Genomic DNA, 22,796 nt, shown 5'->3' with positions numbered 1-22,796 from the left:
TGGAAGAGAAGTTTTTATTTTTTTTTAATTTATTTTATTGAAGTATAATACAATGTGTTACTTTCTGCTGTACAGCAAAATCATTCCATCATACATACATACTTTTCATATGCTTTTTCATTATGGTTTGTTACAGGATATTGAATACAGTTCCCTATGCTATACAGTAGGACCTGTCCTTTATCCATTCTATATATAATAGTTTGCATTTGCTAATCCCAAACTCCCAATCATCCCTCTTCCAACCACTGTTCCCTTGGCAACCACAAGTCTGTTCTCTCTCCGTGAGTCTCTTTCTGTTTCATAGAAAGAGGTCATTTGTGTCATACTTTAGATTCCACATGTGATATCATATGGTATTTGTAAGAAATTTTTATTGTTGTCTCTATACAGGTAGGTTAGGTCAGAGTTGGGCAGGAAGCACATGCAACCCTGTAGCATAACTGAAGAGAGTTGAGTCAAGGGACTCTTACAAGGTGTGGACAGGTTTGTGAGCACTAACCTTGGATGGTGAAGAGCCCTGGGAAAAGGCCAGCTAAAAACCCACGGGAAAGGAGCAGTTACCAGAAGCCAAAGAGTTTACCTGTAGGAAAGGGGTCCCCGGTAAGAGCATGGTCACAAGTAGGACAGGGCCAAACTACAGCCAGACAAGGAGGGAGCCAAAGGAATACATACCCCAAACTCTCTCCTGCAAGTACATCCCATAGGATGGAAGAAGGTGGGCAGTGGATGCAAGGGCAGCCAAAGAATATTCACCATCCTGCCTTTTGCTTCCACAGTAAGGCTTGCTTCAGAAGGACTCTATGTTTATAATTAGGTGAGGAAATGTGGGTGGAGGGGATGGTATCTGACTCGGAATTTAAAATAGATAGGGTAAAGCAGAGGTAGAAAACCTACATCTCTTCAACAAACATAAAAACACTTCAGAATTCCAAAAGAACATAAATCATCATTTAAGGCTCAAAGGGTCTTTAAAATACTTCAAAGCTCACTTTTATCTTTGAGATAGTAGAGATGCCTTCCGGGTCATTTTTAGGTTTTTGTCCCACACAGGCTCTTTTACTTTTGGAGAATCCATCCCTTAAATATCAACCATATTAAAAAATGAAAAATAATAGATGTTTATCCCATGCCTAAAGGCTAAGAGTTCTGCCAAGAGAACGCACTGGTCATAGCAAACACCCCTGCCAACAACACAAGAGAAGACTCTACACATGGACATCACCAGATGGTCGGCACTGAAATCAGACTGATTATATTCTTTGCAGCCAAAGATGGAGAAGCTCTATACAATCAGCAAAAACAAGACCGGGAGCTGACTGTGGCTCAGATCATGAACTCCTCATTGCCAAATTCATACTGAAATTGAAGAAAGTGGAGAAAACCACTAGACCATTCAGGTATGACCTAAATCAAATCCCTTATGATTATACAGTGGAAGTGAGAAATAGATTTAAGGGTCTAGATCTGATAGACAGAGTGCCTGATGAACTATGGATGGAGGTTAGTGACATTGTACAGGAGACAGGAATCAAGACCATCCCCAAGAAAAAGAAATGCAAAAAAGCAAAATGGCTTTCTGAGGAGGCCTTACAAATAGGTGTGAAAAGAAGGGAAGCAAAAAGCAAAGGACAAAAGGAAACATATACCCATTTGAATGCAGAGTTCCAGAGAATAGCAAGGAGAGATAAGAAAGTCTTCCTCAGTGATCAATGCAAAGAAATAGAGGAAAACAATAGATTGGGAACGACTAGAGATCGCTTCAAGAAAATTAGGGATACCAAAGGAACATTTCATGCAAAGATGGGCTCAATAAAAGACAGAACTGGTATGGACCTAACAGAAGCAGAAGATATTAAGAAGAGGTAGCAAGAATACACAGAAGAACTGTACAAAAAAGATCTTCACGACCCAGATAATCACGATGGTGTGATCACTCACCTAGAGCCAGACATCCTGAATGTGAAGTCAAGTGGGCCTTAGAAAGCATCACTACGAACAAAGCTAGTGGAGGTGATGGAATTCCAGATGAGCTATTTCAAATCCTGAAAGATGATGCTGTGAAAGTTCTGTACTCAATATGCCAGCACATTTGGAAAATTCAGCAGTGGCCACAGGACTGGAAAAGGTCAGTTTTCATTCCAATCCCTAAGAAAGGCAATGCCAAAGAATGCTCAAACTACCACACAATTGCACTCATCTCACACGCTAGTAAAGTAATGATTAAAATTCTACAAGCCAGGCTTCAGCAATACGTGAACCGTGAGCTTTCAGATGTTCAAGTTGGTTTTAAAAGGCAGAGGAACCAGAGATCAAATTGCCAACATCTGCTGGAACATTTAAAAGCAAGAGAGTTCCAGAAAAACATCTATTTCAGCTTTATTGACTATGCCAAAGCCTTTGACTGTGTGGATCACAATAAACTGTGGAAAATTCTGAAAGAGATGGGAATACCAGACCACCTGACCTGCCTCTTGAGAAACCTGTATGCAGGTCAGGAAGCAACAGTTAGAACTGGACATGGAACAACAGACTGGTTCCAAATAGGAAATGGAGTATGTCAAGGCTGTATATTGTCACCCTGCTTATTTAACTTATATGTAGAGTACATCATGAGAAACACTGGGCTGGATGAAGCACAAGCTGGAATCAAGATTGCCAGGAGAAATATCAATAACCTCAGACATGCAGATGACACCACCCTTATGGCAGAAAGTTAAGAAGAACTAAAAAGCCTCTTGATGAAAGTGAAAGACAAGGGTGAAAAAGTTGGCTTAAAGCTCAACATTCAGAAAACTAAGATCATGGCATCCAGTCCCAGCACTTCATGGCAGACAGATGGGAAAACAGTGGAAACAGTGGCAGACTTTATTTTTCTGGGCTCCAAAATCACTGCAGATGGTGATTGCAGCCATGAAATTAAAAGATGCTTACTCCTTGGAAGGAAAGTTATGACCAACCTAGATAGCATATTAAAAAGCAGAGACATTACTTTGCCAACAAAGGTCCGTCTAGTCAAGGCTGTGGTTTCTCTAGTGGTCATGTATGGATGAGAGTTGGACTATAAAGAAAGCTGATCACTGAAGAATGGATGCTTTTGAACTGTGCTGTTGGAGAAGACTCTTGAGAGTCCCCTGGACTGCAAGGAGTTCCAACCAGTCCATCCTAAATGAGATCAGTCCTGGGTATTCACTGGAAGGACTGATGTTGAAGCTGAAACTCCAATACTTTGGCTACCTGATGTGAAGAGCTGACTCATTGGAAAAGACCCTGATGCTGGGAAAGATTGAAGACAGGAGGAAAATGGGACGACAGAGGATGAGATGGTTAGATGGCATCACTGACTCAATGAACTTGGGTTTGGGTGGACTCCGGGTGTTGGTGATGAACAGGGAGGCCTGGTGTGCTGTGGTTCATGGGGTCGCAAAGTGTCAGACATGACTGAGCGACTGACCTGAGACAGCATATTAAAAAGCAGAGACATTACTTTGCTAACAAAGGACCATCTAGTCAAGGCTATGGTTTTTCCACTGGTCATGTATGGATGTGAGAGTTGGACTATAAAGAAAGCTGAGTGCAGAAGAATTGATGCTTTTGAACTGTGGTGTTAGAGAAGACTCTTGAGAGTCCCTTGGACTGCAAGGAGATCCAACCAGTCCATCCTAAAGGAGATCAGTCCTGAATATTCATTGGAAGGACTGATGTTGAAGCTGAAACTCCAGTACTTTGGCCACCTGATGCAAAGAGCTGACTCATTTGAAAAGACCCTGATGCTGGGAAAGTTTGAGGGCAGGAGGAGAAGGGGACGACAGAGGATGAGATGGTTGGATGGCATCACCGACTCGATGGACATGAGTTTGGGTGAACTCCGGGAGTTGGTGATGGACAGGAAGGCCTGGCGTGCTGTGGTTCATGGGGTTGCAAAGAGTTGGACATGACTGAGTGACTGAAATGAACTGATCACTTGCCGACAAAAAAATACATGTTAACTACTAAAGTGCAGAGCTAACATTTCTTTTTTTTTTTTTTTTGGTAGGCATGTGATAAACATCTATTATTTTTCATTTTTGCAATGTTTTTTGGAACAAAACTTATTTTTCATCTCCAAAGACATTTTTGGCCCCAAAAGAGCCCTTAATCCTTAGGTCTGTGCCTGCAGTAGTTACTGGATAAAATAAGCTTATCTCTTTTTGGTGTATGTAAAGCTTATTATTTGACAATAATATCACCACCTGTGAGCATCTGCTTGTGGTTGGGTTTGATCTGGTTTAAGGTTTCCTATGCCAAGGTCCCAGAAACCCAGCTTATTTCTTCTTTAAGATACCAGTAGTTCTTGAGTTTTGCTTTAATTCCGCATATAAATGTCATGTCACCTTCTGAGATCCTTCAGGGACAGACATGATGTGTTTCTATGAGCTAACTTTTAGATTTTTCAAAGATTCCTTGGAGAACACTATTTTGGATATTCAGCTGGGTAGATAATGGATTAAATTAATATTACCAAACACAGAAATTATTTTCTTTTATGTCATGGTTGGCAGCAGCAAACAAACTAAATGCTTATAATCTGTCACATTCTCACTGTCCTGGACCCTGTCATGTTCATTCTGTCATTTAATCTTCCCCCCAAACCCTTTGAAGTAGATATTATAATCCCCAATTTACAACTGACAAATCTGAGACTCTGAGATTCAAGCGAGCTGCCTAAGCCCGTGTAGGGTGAGAGTAAAATGCCACATGTCCCTGGAGTCAGGGCTACCAAGAAACACAAGAACAACTTTTTGATCTTTCTTATTGTGATAGAAGTGCCACACGTGTCTAAAATAAACTTTTTGTACTTAAGGTGCCATTAAATGTGTGCGTGACTACTAGCACACCTGTAAACAATTGTAGAAAGCCAGTTAATTCAATCTTACTCCTAAAGCAATTGTAACTGCTGCTGCTGCTGCTGCTAAGTCGCTTCAGTCGTGTCCGACTCTCTGCGACTCCATAGACGGCAGCCCATCAGGCTCCACCGTCCCTGGGATTCTCCAGGCAAGAACACTGGAGTGGGTTGCCATTTCCTTCTCCAATGCATGCAAGTGAAAAGTGAAAGTGAAGTCACTCAGTCGTGTCCAACTCTTAGCGACCCCATGGACTGCAGCCTACCAGGCTCCTCCGTCCATTGGATTTTCCAGGCAAGAGTACTGGAGTGGGTTGCCATTGCCTTCTCCGGCAGTTGTAACTAGAGGTAGTAAAATATCAGACAGAGAAGTCTGGAATTTCAAGCAGCACTTCCTTGCTCCCATGTCTCTGCTGTAGCTTTGCCTCCCTTTGTAATTCAAGGACCACAGATCTTAATCCATCAGAATGGGTTTTTTGGGTCAGCAGATTCTTTCCTATGCAATTCCTGAATTTGCTTTTCTGCTTCCCTATGTAAAAATAGCTCAATGATAAGGCAATATTTCAACTTTGAAACACTTTATGAGTGGAAGGGACTTTATAATCTCTTACTAGATATTACTGTGCTTGCTAAAATGCAGACTCCTTGAGAGCAGAGATTCTGTCGCACATATTGCTATAATCACAGTGCTTGAGTTGTGTTTAATACAGTAAGAACACACACACACACACACAAAAATTTAATGGATTATAAGAGACATCAATTTTACTCTTTTCTGTCAGAAATGACTCTTACATTAGCCTTAAAAACTGTATTCATTTCTCAAATAACCCCCAGTAAGTCCTTCCTTTGGTAACTTGTCCTATGGAATATAAATAAAGTCTGACAACAACCACAGTTGTGGAGATGGAGATACTACCTGAGTTTTACACACATCCTAGTCCAGGTTTCAGTTGTAGAATACTGAGAATTTATTAAGAGTTTATATGGACCATAATCTCCAAAAGTACAGGAACCAGGACTTCTTGTTGGTCACCACTGTTTAGCCATCATCTAGCACAATGCCTGGCAAAAATCACCACTCAATAAGCAATGTTTGTTGAGTAAATAAGCAATGATAGAATCCCAAATTATAATAATTTAGCACATTATTCAGCACTGAGCATATACTTAATTATTTATTGAGTAACCTTGACTATAATGTTCAAAAAGCGAATCACCCCACGCATTCCAAAACTAAGTAGGCATTATATTTGAATTATCAGCTGTTTTGGATTATCTTTGGGACTCCTCTCCACTGTTAGGGTGGTAAATTAAGATCTTACTGCATCAGCAAGCTCCCCCAATCTGAGTAGTATTTAGTTTCCACTGGGATAGCTTACTATATTACAAGTATGGAAGATTTCATTTTAAAGCTAATGCTTACCATAATACCATGTATTGTGCACTGTTCTTCACTAATCCAATAACATGGCCTCTTGCCAGAGTAGTAAACTAGCTCTTTACCTACTGGTCTCTTCTTCCTTTCCTTTCCTTCTTTTCTTCCTTCCTTCTTAGCTCTGAATGTCATATAAGGATGGACATGCCAAAAGGCAAGTATCTTGATAATGCGGCAAAGTCTAAAAACATCCAACAGCAGTGAATAGATAAGCAGCTTTGGAGAACACCTGACCTTATGTCTATAATACATATGGCCCACTTTCCCCGCTCTTGAACTCTCAGTTTTACACCAGGTCAAAATGACATATGCTTCAAGATTCTATTTATTCACTCCCTCTAATTCCCATAAGAATTAAAGTGGTTTGATTTCGGTTCTAGCAAACCTAACAACACATTAACGTGCTTCACATTAGGTCAAGTGAATCTAAGAGCGTATATACATACACAGACTCACCATACACACACGTGCACAAACACATTTTAAACAGATAACAGCTGGTGAACACTGCAAATCAGAAAGATCACATGACATTTCTGGTCTTGCTTTGCTTTATGACTGGCCAGTTTCCTGTAACATAGTCTGTAATTGGGAATTATATGTAACATGAAACTAGTTGTTTCTGAGTAAAGCAGTCAAACAGGATTTTGGCAGATAGCATCTATAGTGGGAAAAGTAATACCAGCAATATAGATATCACCGCTTAAGAAAATAAAACAAATGTTTAAATATGTCACCTTGTCTATATAACTATATTACATAAGTTGTCCAGTATATTTTAGTGCTGTTTTGTGTTAATAAGTTCAAATGTGTTAGTCACTCAGTCGTGTGTGACTCTTTGTGATCCCGTGGACTGTAGACTGCCAGGCTCCTCTCTCCATGGAACTCTCCAGATAAGAACACTGGAGTAGGTAGCCATTCCCTTCTCCAGGGGATCTTCCCAGCCCAAAGACTGAACCTGGGTCTCCTGCATTGCAGACAGATTCTTTACTTTCTGAGCCACCAGGGAAGCCCTGTTAATAAGTTAATCACAACTCAGAAAGTTGAAAAATCTAATGCATGGCCTTCCACAGCAGGGGACATTTTAATTACAGACATAAACTTAACTTAAAATTTAAAATTTTAGTCTATTTTATTAAGAAAAGTCTTTTTTATTATCAACAAGACAATTTTCTTCCCTTTTAGTGAAGCTTTACAAATCTCTCAGCTGAACTATTATAAAGCTCTTTGGGTATGCTCTTTTGTATTTGAAATATCTCTTGCTTGAAATTAAATTCAGTCTTAAAATAGCAACTATATCATCTCCTAACTACTTCCCATTAGTAACAGCAAACTCCAGAGATTAGTAAGGCAGCTTTCATGTGCCTGAAAAAGAAACCTATGGATGATTTAAACAAAACACTTGGCTACTCAGTAAGGATCAGTGCATGTATATTTGTAAATATTAATGCCAGAAAAAAAAGGAATCTGAAAAAAGAAATCATTACACTGTACAGGCTAAGCTTAAGCCAGGTTCAGATTTTGTCTTTCAACTGTTATTTCTTGCAGGGCTGTAACACACAGCTCATTAACACTGGCCTAACTCTGCAAAGCACAAGTTATATATTCTGGAGAAGATAGCATAAATTAACTCTCTTCATTGCTGAGGTTTTTAGACACTGATTCTTTAAAAAAAAAAAAAAAGGTGAAGTCTTATGCATGAGATAAACTCCCTCATCTGCTTGTGATGATTGACAGGTCCATTTGGTTGATTGTAAGGGGGAAGGGAACAGGCACCAGACCTGACTCAGGGCAGAGCCCTCAGGTTTGGAACTGTTTTGTATAATTGCCCACAAGTGTTTTCTATTGTTAAAAATTCTCCTCGGACTCATATTTTCAGATAGTATCAGGGGCGACAAGGGCTCTTCCCCAGGCCTCAACAGAGTTATTCTTTAAGTACGGTTGTTTCCTTGGTAAAGCCCCTTTGGAGATGCTAAACTTAGCACTGCCAATCAGAAGAACAGGTGGTCTGCACCCCTACCAAATAGGCCCCGCTCCCATCATGCTTTCCTCGGACGGCCAATCAGGCGGCGCCCTGCCCTGAGACGTGGGGCTGTCAGCAGATGTGGCAAATATAAGACCCGACCCGCCCCTGGCTCTTGAGCAGTCGTGCATTCCCAGCCTCGCCTCGGGTGTAGGGATTGCATAGAAAAGCAAAACTACACAGTCTTGACTGTGTAGTTTTGTTTTTAAGTTAGAGGCTCACCGATTCATGTTGGAGATGGTCGAAAAAACCAACTCTAAATAGGACGTCGTTTCAGAAGCAACCTTGGGCTTAGTCCCACCCTTTTTGGGCACTCCTGAGAAATCAGGTGAGCAGCATCTTTTCTTTCTTATTCGTAGAGGCCCGTCCTTGTTAGTTTCTAGTTCCCTACTATCTTTGTGTGCTCAATGCCTATGAAGGTGTTTGTCGGACTACTTGGTGCTATCTACTCTGCTTTTAACTTCTGTTTTAAAATATGTAAACGCTTTTCTTTTAAAAAGTTCAATGTTTTAGCATATCAGCAGTTAGTGATTCAAATTGTTTAAAAGTATTTAATTCTAAAAGTATTAAAAGTTGAGGTCTGAAATGATGTAAAACGTTTGCGTCTTTTATGGACTTTTTTTTGTTGAGAATGTTCAAGGTTATATTACTCAGTGATAAAGTGAGACACACCAAGAATAGCTCTGATAAAATGCATGTGGTATCAGCTACACCCGATGACTTTTTAAGGGAATCCACTGCTGAGGTATCAGTTGCAGAGCGGTGACAGAACACTTGCCTGCTGTCAGTCATCTGCTGAAGAGTTTATTTTGGGAGCATGACATTTTATATGCCTACCTTCAGCCCTAGTTAGACAAAGGTCTCTCAAGACCAAGTGCTAAAGCAACAAATTTACCTAAATGATGGGAATAGAAGACCCCTTTAGGCCAGTTAATTGCAATATATTTAGAAATTTTGAAAACAAGAAGAGCTATATAATTGTTTTCTAAAACACTCAGAATTTCATTATGTGTTTTAATTTAACTCATTATCAAATTATATGATATGAAATAAATGTTTGATGTTAAGGACAAGAAGTAGTGTTTTAGAGACTTATTTCAAATTATGCCTTGATTTCTCATCTTCCTGAAATTAGATGACTAACTGTAAATGCCTATAAATACATAGGTATATAAATGGTACAAGAATACAGCTATTTTTAGAAGACGCACTCACTTGGAAACAGAAAAAGTGAGCCACAAAAAATTGTTTTTGTGTCCTAAAGAGAATATGCTACACTAAGGAACTCTTGGCAACAGTTAAAAAAAAAAAAAAAACCTTTTGGATATTATCAGAATCTTTCAAATATAAATGTTATTGTCTCAGAATTCTAGTTTTATTTTCTTTTTAACTCAAGTAAAAAGTTACAAGACAGTAATTATGACTAGAAAAAGTATTGCTCCATAAGCTTTTAATTAATACAGAATTGTATGAACACTAGCAGTGAAACAGTTGACAGCTGAGAATCTGCTTTTTATGTCAGAATAGTGGAATAGTGACGTTGAATAAGAAGGTATTTATGCATCAGAAAATGCTTCTCATAATCTAAAACTAATAGGCAAAATACTTTCTTGCACTTAACAAAAGAACTTAACTGCCAGTTTCATGTTATTTTCTTTGATTTTTTTTTTAATATTTGTGCTGTAAAAGCAGAGGTGCTTTCACTTCAGCTACACTTCACTCAGCCTTCCATTTTTGCATTCTGGACATTTGTTCTTTATTAAGAAGTCAGTATTTTTCAGATCTGTAATAAATTTTGGCCTGCTCAGTTAAGTTTAAACTTTGTGAATATTTACTTCAGCAGTAGCAACATTTAGTGAGCAATTACAATATGAGGAAATATTAAGAAATAAAAAGCACTTTATGCTGTCTACAGAGGGTTTGTGCTTAGTTGACAAAGCTTTCCAAAACTTTTCAAATAAGGAAAGAAATTATAAAGTTTAAACTTTTAGTTTTGGTTATGATTTCAAACATTTACCTGGATTACTTAAATTCATAATGCCTGAATCTGTGTCAACTTTGTAAATAACAGTGTGTGAAAAATACTGGGAGGAAGGACATTTAAAAAAAATAATTCCTTCAGACATTGATGGGATGCAAAAATTCATTTTATACTTTTCACACGTTTGCTTTTATTTGTCATGATCCCTAGTTTCCTCCAGCTTTCCCTTTCTCCTGACTCTCTCCCAGGTTCCCCACCTTTCATAAGACTGAACTGCCCTCTTTGACCACTAGCATATATTCCTTGCTCTGCTTTCTTCAATTTTTTTCCTCCATCTCCCCTTAGACTTGCTTACTCTGTTAAGCTGCAGATCAACTCAAGCCAAATTGAAGCCACCAAAGAGAACACTCTGGGCCCACAGATGATCTGAGAAGCAACCCATTTGGAAAATGTGTGTTTCTGCCGTCGACAGAGTAGCTCCAGAATGGCCCTCAGATGTGACCCTCTAACTTCTTTTCTCTTCCTTTCCAGAGTGCCTGAAAAGATGGCAACTCAAGCACCGACGTTTACGCAGCCGTTACAAAGCGTTGTGGTACTGGAGGGTAGTACCGCAACCTTTGAGGCTCACATTAGTGGTAAGCTCACACATTCGCATGTTCCTCTGTCTTCTGTGCCTCCTCTCTGTTAACTTTTTTGTAGGACTCAACATTAAGCCTAAGCCTTGCTTTCACTTTGTGAAATTGGTCCAACTCTCTGGAAGGGTCGTTATAAGAGTATACCATTCCCAGAGTGCTGACAAAATCTGACAGTATAATGGTTAGAAAATGTTTTATGCATATTTATAATTCCACAAAGCAAAATAATTAGCATTGGATTAAAACTGTTGTCAGAATCCAGCTTCTGAGTAGGACCAAATTTGGTCATTCTATATTTGGATTCAGCTGCAGAGCCAGACTGGAAGCCAAGTACTCCAGACTGATAGGGGCTGGTCATGGAGCTACCGGGCGAGCAGCCTGGTGCTGACTGTTCCGTGTGCCTGAGCCTCTGTGGTTTCACGTGGAAAATCACAAGACAACTGACTTCTCTCACAGGCAGAACTTTCAATGACGAGCTAACTCCTAAGTAGTTCATTCTTGTATTCTCAATCTCTAGTCAGTGAAAAGAGTTTCCAGTCATTTTGAAATGAAACTCCAAAATAATATCTGACACTCGTTTCACGTATTAAAGAGAAACAAACACTAACCCTAGAATTATATTTAATAGAAAGTTCCTTTGTCTCATTTTTTCCCCTTCTCTTTTTTCTTTATAACTCAGTTAAAGGATGATTTTGAAAATGGAAGATTTCTGGGACCTGTCATCATGTGACAAAATGGTGGTAGTCTATGAACCATATTGTAAATAATCTGAAAATTATTTAATCCACATTTTCTCCTTTTGTAATATAATTGGTTATGTAAGATTATATGAATTAAAAGTTGGAGATGCTTGATGCACCTCCATGGTACATGGTTCCTCTTTTTTTTTTTTAACTTTATGGCTTATAATAAAGATATAAAATAAGATTTCCTTTTCCTTTCTCTTTCCACATTTTGTTTTCTATTTTATGTGCCAATCTTATTCTTAACTGGGTAACACTTTTATAGTACACAAATACCATATGTGATATTTTGACATATCATATGATTTGACATAAATATCATAATCATTCTTCAGTTTCTATTGTATATGTATATAGAGACCCATTCAATTCTTCTCATACATGACAAACTCTGACTGACTTCCAAATAATTTACTTATTCATCTTGTAACACTCAGTAACTCTTGAACAAGCAGATCACATGTAGCTTTACTGGGAAGTTCACCTGCTTGTGGAGTAATGGAATCTGGCTTCCTCACAAGCTTCTTGTTCCTTCACACTTTATGCTAGTAAAATTCTTAGGAAAACACCACTGAAAATATTTGACACCTATGAATTCGTCAAATAAACTATTCACTCGGCCACAGTGGGAGATTGACTAATGTAAAGACAACAAGATACAGTTTCTCTTGCTCATCTTCACTTCCTCAGTTGAAAGAGATCATCCACCTTCATGCCAAAGGCAGAATAAACCATGCTCTGAATTTGCCTCATGTTTCTGAATGCTGAATTTTAGTGTATTTAAAACATCCAGCCGCATACATTTAGTCCCTAGTGCCACGATCCATGGTGGGTAAAGAGAACTGTACTTTTCTACCTGTGACTCCAAGTATCCATGTTGTTCTGAAAGACTGGGTTCAGCTTAGCCTCTTACTGTATGAGCATGGCATTTTTACTGAAGTGTGTTTGAAAGGCAGGAGACGTCAGGCAGACTGTGTCCCCGTAACCAAAGAGGAGGTAAAGAGATGAGCGTGTCCTCTTGTGCCTGTTAGGCTGAACTTTCAGATCCCTTTGCTGCTTTTGTTCTTATTTGTTTTTGAAGAGGACAGCAGTCACTGTTTTTCTCAGAATTTCCTTGGCTCTTCACTTTAATAAATCTCTTTTATGATTTTAATGATGTCTATTAAATTGTCTTAGATAGACCCCTGGGCAGGAGGGCAGGTGATGGCAGTTCTAGCCCTCTGTGTGCCACTGCCCGCTGGGGGACCTTGAAAGTATTATTGAGATTTTTTTGGCTTCAGTTTCCTCCCCTGTAAAATGAAGGTGCTGGCCTCTATGTGAACCCACAGACCTTCCTAATGGTCTGCAACTTTGTACTTTTCTCACACAGCTGTCAAATTTTCACTGTCATGGAATAGCATAACACTCTGGATCGCTTTTGTGGTTTAAGATAAGGGAGTGGACATAACTGGACAGAATGGAGGGCTTGGCAGTGCCCCAGACATAAAGATGAATTCTTTGTTTCCTAGGTTTCCCAGTTCCTGAGGTGAGCTGGTTTAGGGATGGCCAGGTGATTTCTACTTCCACTCTGCCCGGCGTGCAGATCTCCTTTAGCGATGGCCGCGCTAAACTGACGATCCCCGCCGTGACAAAAGCCAACAGTGGACGATACTCCCTGAGAGCCACCAATGGATCTGGACAAGCGACTAGTACTGCTGAGCTTCTCGTGACAGGTAGGCGGGAGGGGCCCTGCCCATCCCCTGAAACACGCCGCCCAGAAGGCCTCTCCAGGACCTGGGGTGGGGGTTGTCCACCAAGAACTAGTGAGCACAAGCAGCTGGAATCCAGAGCAGGGCTCCCCGGACACTGCATTGACAGCAAAGTTGTTTGTCTTGTGGAATGTAAGTTTCCTCAAAAAGTGGCTGAGAACGACTTCCTTTATGCATGTATCAAGCACCTAAAAGTAGACTAAGGACATGTTAAAAATTGTGTTTCTGAGCAAGTAGAAAGGCTTGGAGCCTTGTGTACGCACCTACTAAGGAAATATGCGTATCTCCAAGAATTCCCACTTTAACAGGCACCTATGATTCTGACGCTAGTGGTCCACAGACTACCCATTTAAGAAGTACTACTCTAGGCTATGGTGTTTAATAATTCTTCATTTACTTTGTATTTCTAAAAAAAATTGCACTGTAAGCATAGAAAAAGGGCAAATTTATGATTCAAGTGCATGACACAGTTTCCCCATAAAAGTTACCACCCAATCTTTATGGCCTCTGTCATTTTTCTCCATCCTTTATTTTGTAAGATATTAATACACAGAACATCACACTACTTTACATGTTACAGAACAATATCTTTCATGAACTGCATAACATTACATATGTTTATCCAATAAACTATGTATTTAGCACTGTTTAAGTATAGGCTATCATTGACCAAAACAGAAGGAACATCAGGTATGAACTTTAACTTTTATCCAGAAAATTCAGAAGGGACAATGCACAAGGTTGACAGCATCTGCTATTGTTTATTACTCAAAAACATATCAAAATTAATCCCACTCACCATTCACATTTATTTTATTAAAAACTTCCAACATAATTTTAAAAATCCACTTTCTGTAGCATAACTAACATTAAAGCATGTCATTGTTTGGATTAACATTTTAAATGCAAGTAAATATTTGAGTTATTTGAATATTGATTAAGTTGGAACCAATTTAGGATTTTATGTTTAAATTAAAATGTAATGATTCTGTAAGTTATAGGTATATCCAGCAAACCAACCATTGGAATTTATTTTAATGCAACCTACTGAAATATGTAAAGTTACCTTAACATATTAAAAAGTGCTAGATGTGAAGTTGGGAGTAACTGGTGGAAAAATTCTCTAAAAATATAATAACATGATAACATTTTTAAAATGTGGTGACCTAGAACAGCTAAACAAAACAATAAACTATGGTGGTGGGTGCCCTCTGCCACCTCCTGGCTCCACGCTTGCGATCATCTGATGGATGAGCTGGGCTCAAGGACAGTCAAGGATGTTTGAGTCAGCGAGTCATGACCTGGTTTCGGAAACAAAGCTGTGATTACTTAAAAATAGCTTGTTGGGAGTACCCCCACTGGCACTGGTCCTGATTTTCTACCCTTCTGCTGCAGCGGAGACAGCGCCACCCAACTTCACTCAACGGCTGCAGAGCATGACTGTGAGACAAGGAAGCCAAGTGCGACTCCAAGTGAGAGTGACTGGAATCCCTACACCTGTGGTGAAGTTCTACCGGGACGGAGCCGAAATCCAGAGCTCCCTTGATTTTCAAATTTCACAAGAAGGCGAACTCTACAGCTTACTGATTGCAGAAGCATACCCAGAAGACTCTGGCACCTATTCAGTAAATGCAACCAATAGCGTTGGAAGAGCTACTTCCACTGCCGAATTACTGGTTCAAGGTATGCCCCGGAGGTCAAGGAACAGGAGGCGGGAGAGGGGACATTTAGGACCGAGTGGGACCAGGGGTCCACCTGCATCCCCCTGAGGTCATGGAATACTGTGAGGTGAAATCAAAGCTGGCTTTTCAATACCCATGAAAAGGAAGAGTTTAGAATCATTGAAGCAATCTGTAATTTTTACCACCACTAGAAATTGGAAAGTTTTTCAGTTAAGTCATCTACATTTTCAAATTATTGGCAAATAATGAAATTTTTCAAAAGGATTCTAAGTAAACTCTAATAATAAATATTTTCATTGTTTAAACCTAATTTCTATTTATACAAAATCAAAATCTTACTGCAATTTTCCCCATTGGGATACCTAGAAAATCCTATTGACTTTGTAGTCAGAATTAACATAACCCCTTTAAAACTGGGTCCTTGTGCTCCCTCCTAAATATTTGTCTTTCCCTTCCTACAGGTGAAGAAGTAGTACCCGCTAAAAGGACAAAGACAATTGTTTCGACTGCTCAGATTTCAGAAACACGACAAACTCGAATTGAAAAGGTTTTCTTGAAATATATACTATATATACTGCCTTTTAAATTGTTGCTTCGCCAACTATTTCTCCTCACCATGGTCTTTGTTTTTCTCTTTGCAGAAGATTGAGGCCCACTTTGATGCCAGATCAATTGCAGCAGTTGAGATGGTCATAGATGGTGCCGCTGGGCAACAGCTGCCACATAAAACACCTCCCAGGATACCTCCTAAACCAAAATCAAGGTCTCCCACACCACCATCCATTGCTGCCAAAGCACAGTTGGCTCGACAGCAGTCCCCATCGCCGATAAGACACTCCCCTTCCCCTGTCAGACATGTGCGGGCACCGACTCCATCTCCTGTCAGGTAAAGCTTTTTAAGAGAGATCAGGTCATTATGCATTTTAATTAGGTTTAATCTGATAAGAAGAGATGTAAAAGGAAGGAATAAGGAATGTTGTGTGTGATAAAAAGAGTTAAACCAAAAAGATATCGTTTATGATTTTCACAAATCTTTACTGTCCATGGGTAAATTGGAAAACTTTATAAGCTGTAATTCTACAATCTTATTTGTATGCCATTCAATATCTGCTGTAGGAGCTAAGAGAATGCACAGTGAGATGAGAAGAGCACAGAATTTAAGGTTGGAAGCCCTGGGTTCAGTCTTCTTGATCACTGGCTAAAATGTGACTTACAGAATAATTGTAATAATAAAATATTAATATATATTGACCAGTTTCTCTGTCAGACATTCGATTGCACTCTGTGTATATTATCTCATCAAATAATCATAGCAACCTCTAAGAAGTATCACCCCTAATTTTTTAAATAGGTGACCAGAAGTTAAAGAAGTTTAAAGTAGTTAAACTGCTTAAGGTCTTAGTCATGTCATTTGTAAATTATAGAGAATCATAGGAAGAATGATTTCAAGATGTGAGGGTTCAATGAGATAATTAGTTGAAGGAATCTTCTAAATAGGAGTTATACAAATGTTCTTATGCTCTAATAGTAAGTAAAACCCTCTAAATATTTTGCATGTGCTTATGTTATTTTATCCAGAATATAAGCTGGATTTCTTTGCTTAGTTAATATGGAGATATTTTAGAAAGTAAGCATGTATCATCAGAACTCAGAAACTATATCAGCAAGTGTAAACTATCCATAGCAAATTTGAACTTTTGAGGTTTAGCTTAACATGCTGAGGTTTTTTTTTTTTTTTTTTTTTTAAATATTATAAACTAGTAAAAGGGGGAAGTTTGTGTGTTTTATTTTTATAAAAAAAAAACAGTGTTTCTTGACCAATTAAAATTTTTTTAAATGTAGAGAAAGTTCCCCTGCCAAGAAAAATTTTAAAAGAATAAGTTAATAGTTGATTCAAAAAATATTCAAACTTATTGTGACGTTACTGTCATCAAAAAGTGTGATATTGGTAAATAGAATGTACATGGGGAAGCAGAACAGAGGATCCACAAATTAATCCAGGTACCCAGGACATTCAATTTTTAATCCAAGTGACTTTTCAGTTCAGTGGGGAAAAGAATATTTTGTACAATAATGCTGGCCTAATTAGCTATCCATTTGGGAGAAAACAAATGTAAACCTGTATCTCTCACCATTTACAAAATAAGTTTCATGTTGACCACAGAGCTAAATTTTTAAAAAATTAAAAAAACAAGAAAAAATGAGGAGAAAATTTGAGAAAACATTTGTTGGGCAGAGCTTTTAAAAATAGATTTACAGATTCAACTACATAAAAACAAAAATTTGTATATGGCAAAAGCAAAATCATTGCTACACCAAATAGCACATTTGTTAAAAAAAATTTAAGGATGCCTCTTCCTCAAGATATGTCATTGCCTCTGCCATAAAATATTTAAAGCAAACATACAAGGCCTTCAGTGTGAACGGTACAAGTCTAGAAACCATGCATAACCTACACAACTGAACATGTTGATGCTGGCTAAGACCCCATAAGAAATAAGCAAATACAAACAGTAGATCTTGGGAGAAATATTTGCAACATTTCATGGCAAAGCTCTAATATATCAGATGTATCAAGAACTTCCACAAACTAATTATTAAAGGAAAAACAAGCAACACAAATGAAAAAAGTGGAAAATAACAAGTATTTCATACCAGAGGCAATGTCAATGTCCAGCAAATATATGGGAAATGCTAGATATTTTCCAGTCTTTATTATAGTGCCCACTTTAAAAATTAAAGATACTGATAAATACTAATGTGAAGCCTTGGCCAAAAAGCTCAGTTTTTAAAATGGGTCTGGCTATCAAGTTTTAAAAGTGTTCTGTTTCAGGCTAACTCCAAGTTTGCACACCACAAAATCACAAGACAGGCCAAATGTGATTGCTGAAGGAGATAACAACCTCACCATATATTTAATCCAAGCCCAAGAGTCATTTAGAATTACAGAGTTTCCCTGATTCTGTGGAGCGTTTTGACTGTCTTAGAAGTACTGAGAATTCATTAATAGCAATTCCAATTATTTAGCCCCCCAAATTTACTTTAAAATGATTAAGAAATTAAAATGTCAATTTCTGGAGAAAATAACAGTTATACAGGATGGACAATTTCCTGAATCTTGATTTTTGTTGTAAAGTAAGGCAAACATATTTCACTGAATAAGGTGCATTATATCTCGCTGTGACCAGATGATTATTTTTTGTAAGAGCAGAAATAAGCACTTTCCTATAATGACTCAAATTACGTTGATTTTCACAGTTACAGGCTTACCTGCAACCTGCTGCTAATCATTCATGTCATGCTAATCATGTCTTTAAGTCTATTTGAATTAGACCCATTTTACTAGGACAGCAAGAACAAGACATAGGTCGAAAATTGGAAATACATGTCACTTTGCTTTTCTTCAATTAGTGTAAACCCTACATTATTCTAAACTGGTCTTTGTTATGTTCAAAGGCAGTCACTTTCAAAATAGAGACATGTTCCCCTACATCTCCCTTTTGTTGATTACAACTCCATTTATAAAATGTAAATTGATTTTCACCCAAAAAACCCTTCTTCAAGAAAATGATTAAGCATTTCTTCATGAAACTCATCAATATTGTAATGTACTATTAATTTACTCTACAATTTAGAGTATATATCAACTGTACCTTGAGTCTTAATTATAATAATTGTTTTATTTATGATTTATATAAGTTAAATACCCTATGTAATGTCAGAATACATTTATAAACATTTTTCCTGTATGCAGAAGTAGTTAAATGCAATGATAAGGCAATACTGCCACCTAGAGGGAAAAGTATATTAAACCCTATCAATTAAAAATTAAATTATGAAAAATTTCATCTTAAAATAGTTGACTGATGCCTGGAATTATTATTGTCAATTAGAAGCTGTCTCTTATTTTGACTGTAGATAGATTTATTCAGTACCCAGATTCTTGAGCTGATGCTGTTGCATTTGAACACAAATAAAAAATGATGAAAACTGTTTTGGAAGAAACTATCAGTTTAACCAAAAACTATATAATCCTTACTTTAGTCACTAAGTCGTGTCTGACTCTATGCGACCCCAGCCAGGCTCCTCTGTCCGTGAGATTTCTCAGGCAAGAATACTGGAATGGGTTGCCATTTCCTTTTCCAGGGGATCTTCTCAACCCAGGGATTGAACCCGAGTCTCCTGAATTGGCAGACGGATTCTTTACCACTGAGCCACCTTGGAATTATGGAATCCATAGGTTTCAAATTATCCACTATAAGGATATTCAAAAGAAGTTCAGAGTACAATACAATGAGGATGTGAGGGTGAACAAATACAGAAGATATTTAAGACAGCAGTGCACCACACTTGGACCAGAACAGTTTCCAAAGCACAGCTATAGCCCTAGAATTCTGCAAAATGACTAATGTGAAAGCCTTGCAATTCACAAGGACATGAGGGGCATGATGAAGGCTGTGGGAAGTCTTACAAGAAAATGAGAAAGGTTTATCGTGTTTTAACCTCAAGTTGCACAAGCACGTTGATTACAGAAATCTTGCTTCCTTCAACACCTGTTTGACATCCCCTTGCCCCCCAGAATTGGGAGTACAGAGAAATTTAGAGTTATGTTACCATATTCCCAGTGCCCTTTCTTTAACCGTATTTTGAGGAAAGACCTTCTGCTGTCTTGACTTTTCTAAACATGAAATGGTAGGGCAGGGCACGGAATTCTTGAGGATTAAATCTGATTCTCATACAGAATTACAGCAGATGAGAATAAGGCTGACTGAAATTTGAAAACAAATTACTTTCAAGTACAGTACTTGTCTCTGTGTAGGTTAAGATCCATACATGGCTCAATGCGGAGCCATGGATTTTAAAACCCTGCCTTAAACACTTCCAGATTGTTCTTCCTTCATTCAAATCTAATGACCCAGAGAGTAGTTCCTTGCCTTGACACTCTTTGACCTCTGCCATTTGACTTTCAGGTCCGTGTCTCCGGCGGGGAGGATCTCCACATCCCCCATCAGATCCGTCAAGTCTCCCTTACTCGTCCGGAAGGCTCAGACACCCACCATGCCCCCAGGCCCTGAAGTGCCCCCCCCTTGGAAGCAAGAGGGCTACGTGGCTTCATCTGAGGCTGAGATGAGAGAGACCATGGTGACCAGTGCTACTCAGATCAGGACAGAGGAGAGATGGGAAGGGAGATACGGCATCCAGGAGCAAGTGACCATCAGCGGAGCTGCAGGCGCCGCCGCCAGCACTACCTTCGCAGCAGGAGCTGCCGCCGCTGGGGCTGCAGAGGTACTGCTGAAGCTTCCTCCTTCCTTTCCTGTTCTGCTTTCTCCCACCAGAATCCTGCCATGAAACAGTCTGTATAGGTTGAAGGAAGATGCATACGAACATAAGAATACAACAGAAAGTGAAAACCAAATGTGGCTTATACTCTGTGAAATTGCTGTGCGTGCATGCATGCTCAGTCACTTCAGTTGTGTCTGACCCTTTGCGTCCCTATGGTCTGTAGCCCGCCAGGCTCCTCTGTCCATGGGATTCTTCAGGCAAGAATACTGGAGTGGGTCAGCATGCCCTCCTCCAGGGAATCATCCCGACCCAGGGATCGAACCCAGTTCTCGGCGGGCACTTTACCACGAGAGACACCTGGGAAGCTCCACAAAAGCTGTGTTCTATGAGATGTTTATAAATGTAGAGTTTAGCAATACATACCGTATCTCTCTTCACGGTGATAGGTGCTCATGCACGTGTCTGTTTTACTCTTGATGACTTCGTTTCCACTGTGTTTTGCAGTTTCTACTAGGCATGTCATTTCAGAAGGTAATATGCTTGCTCATTGCCCATCCAGGTGAAACAAGAAGCTGACAAAAGTGCAGCTGTGGCCACCGTTGTTGCTGCTGTTGATATGGCCAGAGTGAGAGAACCAGTTATCAGCGCTGTAGAGCAGACTGCTCAGAGGACAACCACGACTGCCGTGCACATCCAACCTGCTCACGAACAGGTGGGCGTGCGGCCGCGCAGACCGAGCTCTGTGTGCAGATTTCCCAGGCTGAACCAGGGTTCAGACTGTTTTGAGGGCTGAGCCCTCCATGGCCCAGACTTTTAGGACATTCTGAGCTGGTGGTCTGACACCAGAGGTGTTCACGATATAAATACTCTGTCAGGTCTCTGTCAGGCAGCTAGGCAGGTAAGAGGTACCTCTCAGGAGGTCAGACAAGGGGCATCCCTGAGTTAAGATGAGTAAAGGGTGGCTGAGAGGTTAAGCTGAGCAAACAAGGTACCCGGCACCTGGAGCTGTAGTTCCAAAATGGTCCATCCAGAGCTCCGTCTTTCCAGGATCCAGGCAGGGAAGCCATTATTTGAGGGCTACCGTTAACGTTTCTCTAAGCTTTCCCTAAAGAGCTTTGCTTTTACTTTCCTCAAAACCTATGTGACATTTGATTCATGGCTGGAAGGTGTTATAAATCCAAGATAATTTCCCACCTCGTATTTGAATAGATTTTCTGTTATAGTTTAAAATCACTCTAGCTTTCCTCTTTATCCTCTCCTGTGTGACATTTATGTCTTTATCCTGATTTATCATTGTACCTTTTTATATAAGGCACATTACAGTGTTTCTTTTCTCTCCCCTATGAAAATCAGATAAGAAAGGAGGCAGAGAAGACTGCTGTAACTAAGGTGGTAGTGGCCGCCGATAAAGCCAAAGAACAAGAATTAAAAGCCAGAACCAGAGAAGTAATTACGACAAAACAAGAGCAGGTGCACGTAACTCATGAACAGGTGAAGATGGTTTTTGATACGAAATTGTTGCTGCTGCTGTTATCAGTGTCAACCCAGATAGTGCTGTTTACAGGGAAAGGTGTTTTGTGGGCAACATGGTTGATTCACAATGTGGTTGTGTCCCTGGGTACTAGACACCAAAGTCTCCTAGAGTCCCCAAATGCTTCCCTTGTGTAGACAAGAGGGGGCTCCGGGAACACACACTGGAAGTGGAAGCAGGGGTCTCTTCTACACTGACGTGGAGATGCACTGACTACCTGTGAGACTACGAGGGAGGGAGAAGCAGATGCTGAAGCGGGAACTGGGAGGAGCGGCAAAGGACACCGAACCCACAGTGCTTTGAAAATAGCTTCGCAACTGCTTCCTGAGTCTTTGGAAAAACATTTGAGCATGGATTTGAAATGAGGTGGAGAATCTGGCCCTCTCAGGTCAAATGACCAGACAAAAAGCGAAAAAGACAGCCTCGTGATTGCAGGCACTCAGGAGCAGATTAGATAAGACCACCTGATAGGGCTGTTGGCCGGCACTGCCGATTGTCAGTGGGGTGGTTTGGGAAGATAACTTCCAAGCCTCTTTTAACCCTGAGATCCTGAATTTCAGTGATGATGGCTGAAAATGACAAAGAGGAAAATGGAGAAAACTGCCCCTCCCCAAGTACCCCACTTTCCCCTCGCATACACCTTAGGTGTCCAGATCCAAACACAGTATTTCCTGGGCTCCCCAGGTGGCACTAGTGGTAAAGAACCACCTGCCAGGGCAGGAGACTTAACACATGTGGGTTTGACCCCTGGGTCGGGAAGATGCCCTGGAGAAGTAAATGGCAACATGCTCCAGTATTCTTGCCTGGAAAATCCCACGGACAGAGGAACCTGGCAGGCTATAGTCCATAG

The 22,796-nt window shown here is 39.7% G+C and overlaps 1 protein-coding gene across 1 annotated transcript in view; it reads left to right on the top strand.

The window, feature by feature from the left end:
• Positions 1-8,448: 8,448 nt before the first annotated feature.
• TTN (titin) overlaps positions 8,449-22,796 on the top strand; it is a 276,220-nt gene continuing 261,872 nt past the window's right edge. The window contains 9 exon segments of the mRNA XM_070359061.1: positions 8,449-8,671; positions 10,856-10,959; positions 13,211-13,414; positions 14,846-15,133; positions 15,594-15,679; positions 15,774-16,018; positions 20,103-20,418; positions 20,975-21,127; positions 21,769-21,906. Coding sequence (XP_070215162.1) covers positions 10,869-10,959; positions 13,211-13,414; positions 14,846-15,133; positions 15,594-15,679; positions 15,774-16,018; positions 20,103-20,418; positions 20,975-21,127; positions 21,769-21,906 — 1,521 coding nt within the window. The 5' untranslated portion in view covers positions 8,449-8,671; positions 10,856-10,868.

The sequence above is a fragment of the Bos mutus genome, chromosome 2 (assembly GCF_027580195.1).
Source record: "Bos mutus isolate GX-2022 chromosome 2, NWIPB_WYAK_1.1, whole genome shotgun sequence".
Lineage (NCBI taxonomy): Eukaryota > Metazoa > Chordata > Mammalia > Artiodactyla > Bovidae > Bos > Bos mutus.
The sequence above is the reverse complement of the archived record's forward strand: the minus strand, read 5'-3'. Positions and strand labels throughout refer to the sequence as shown.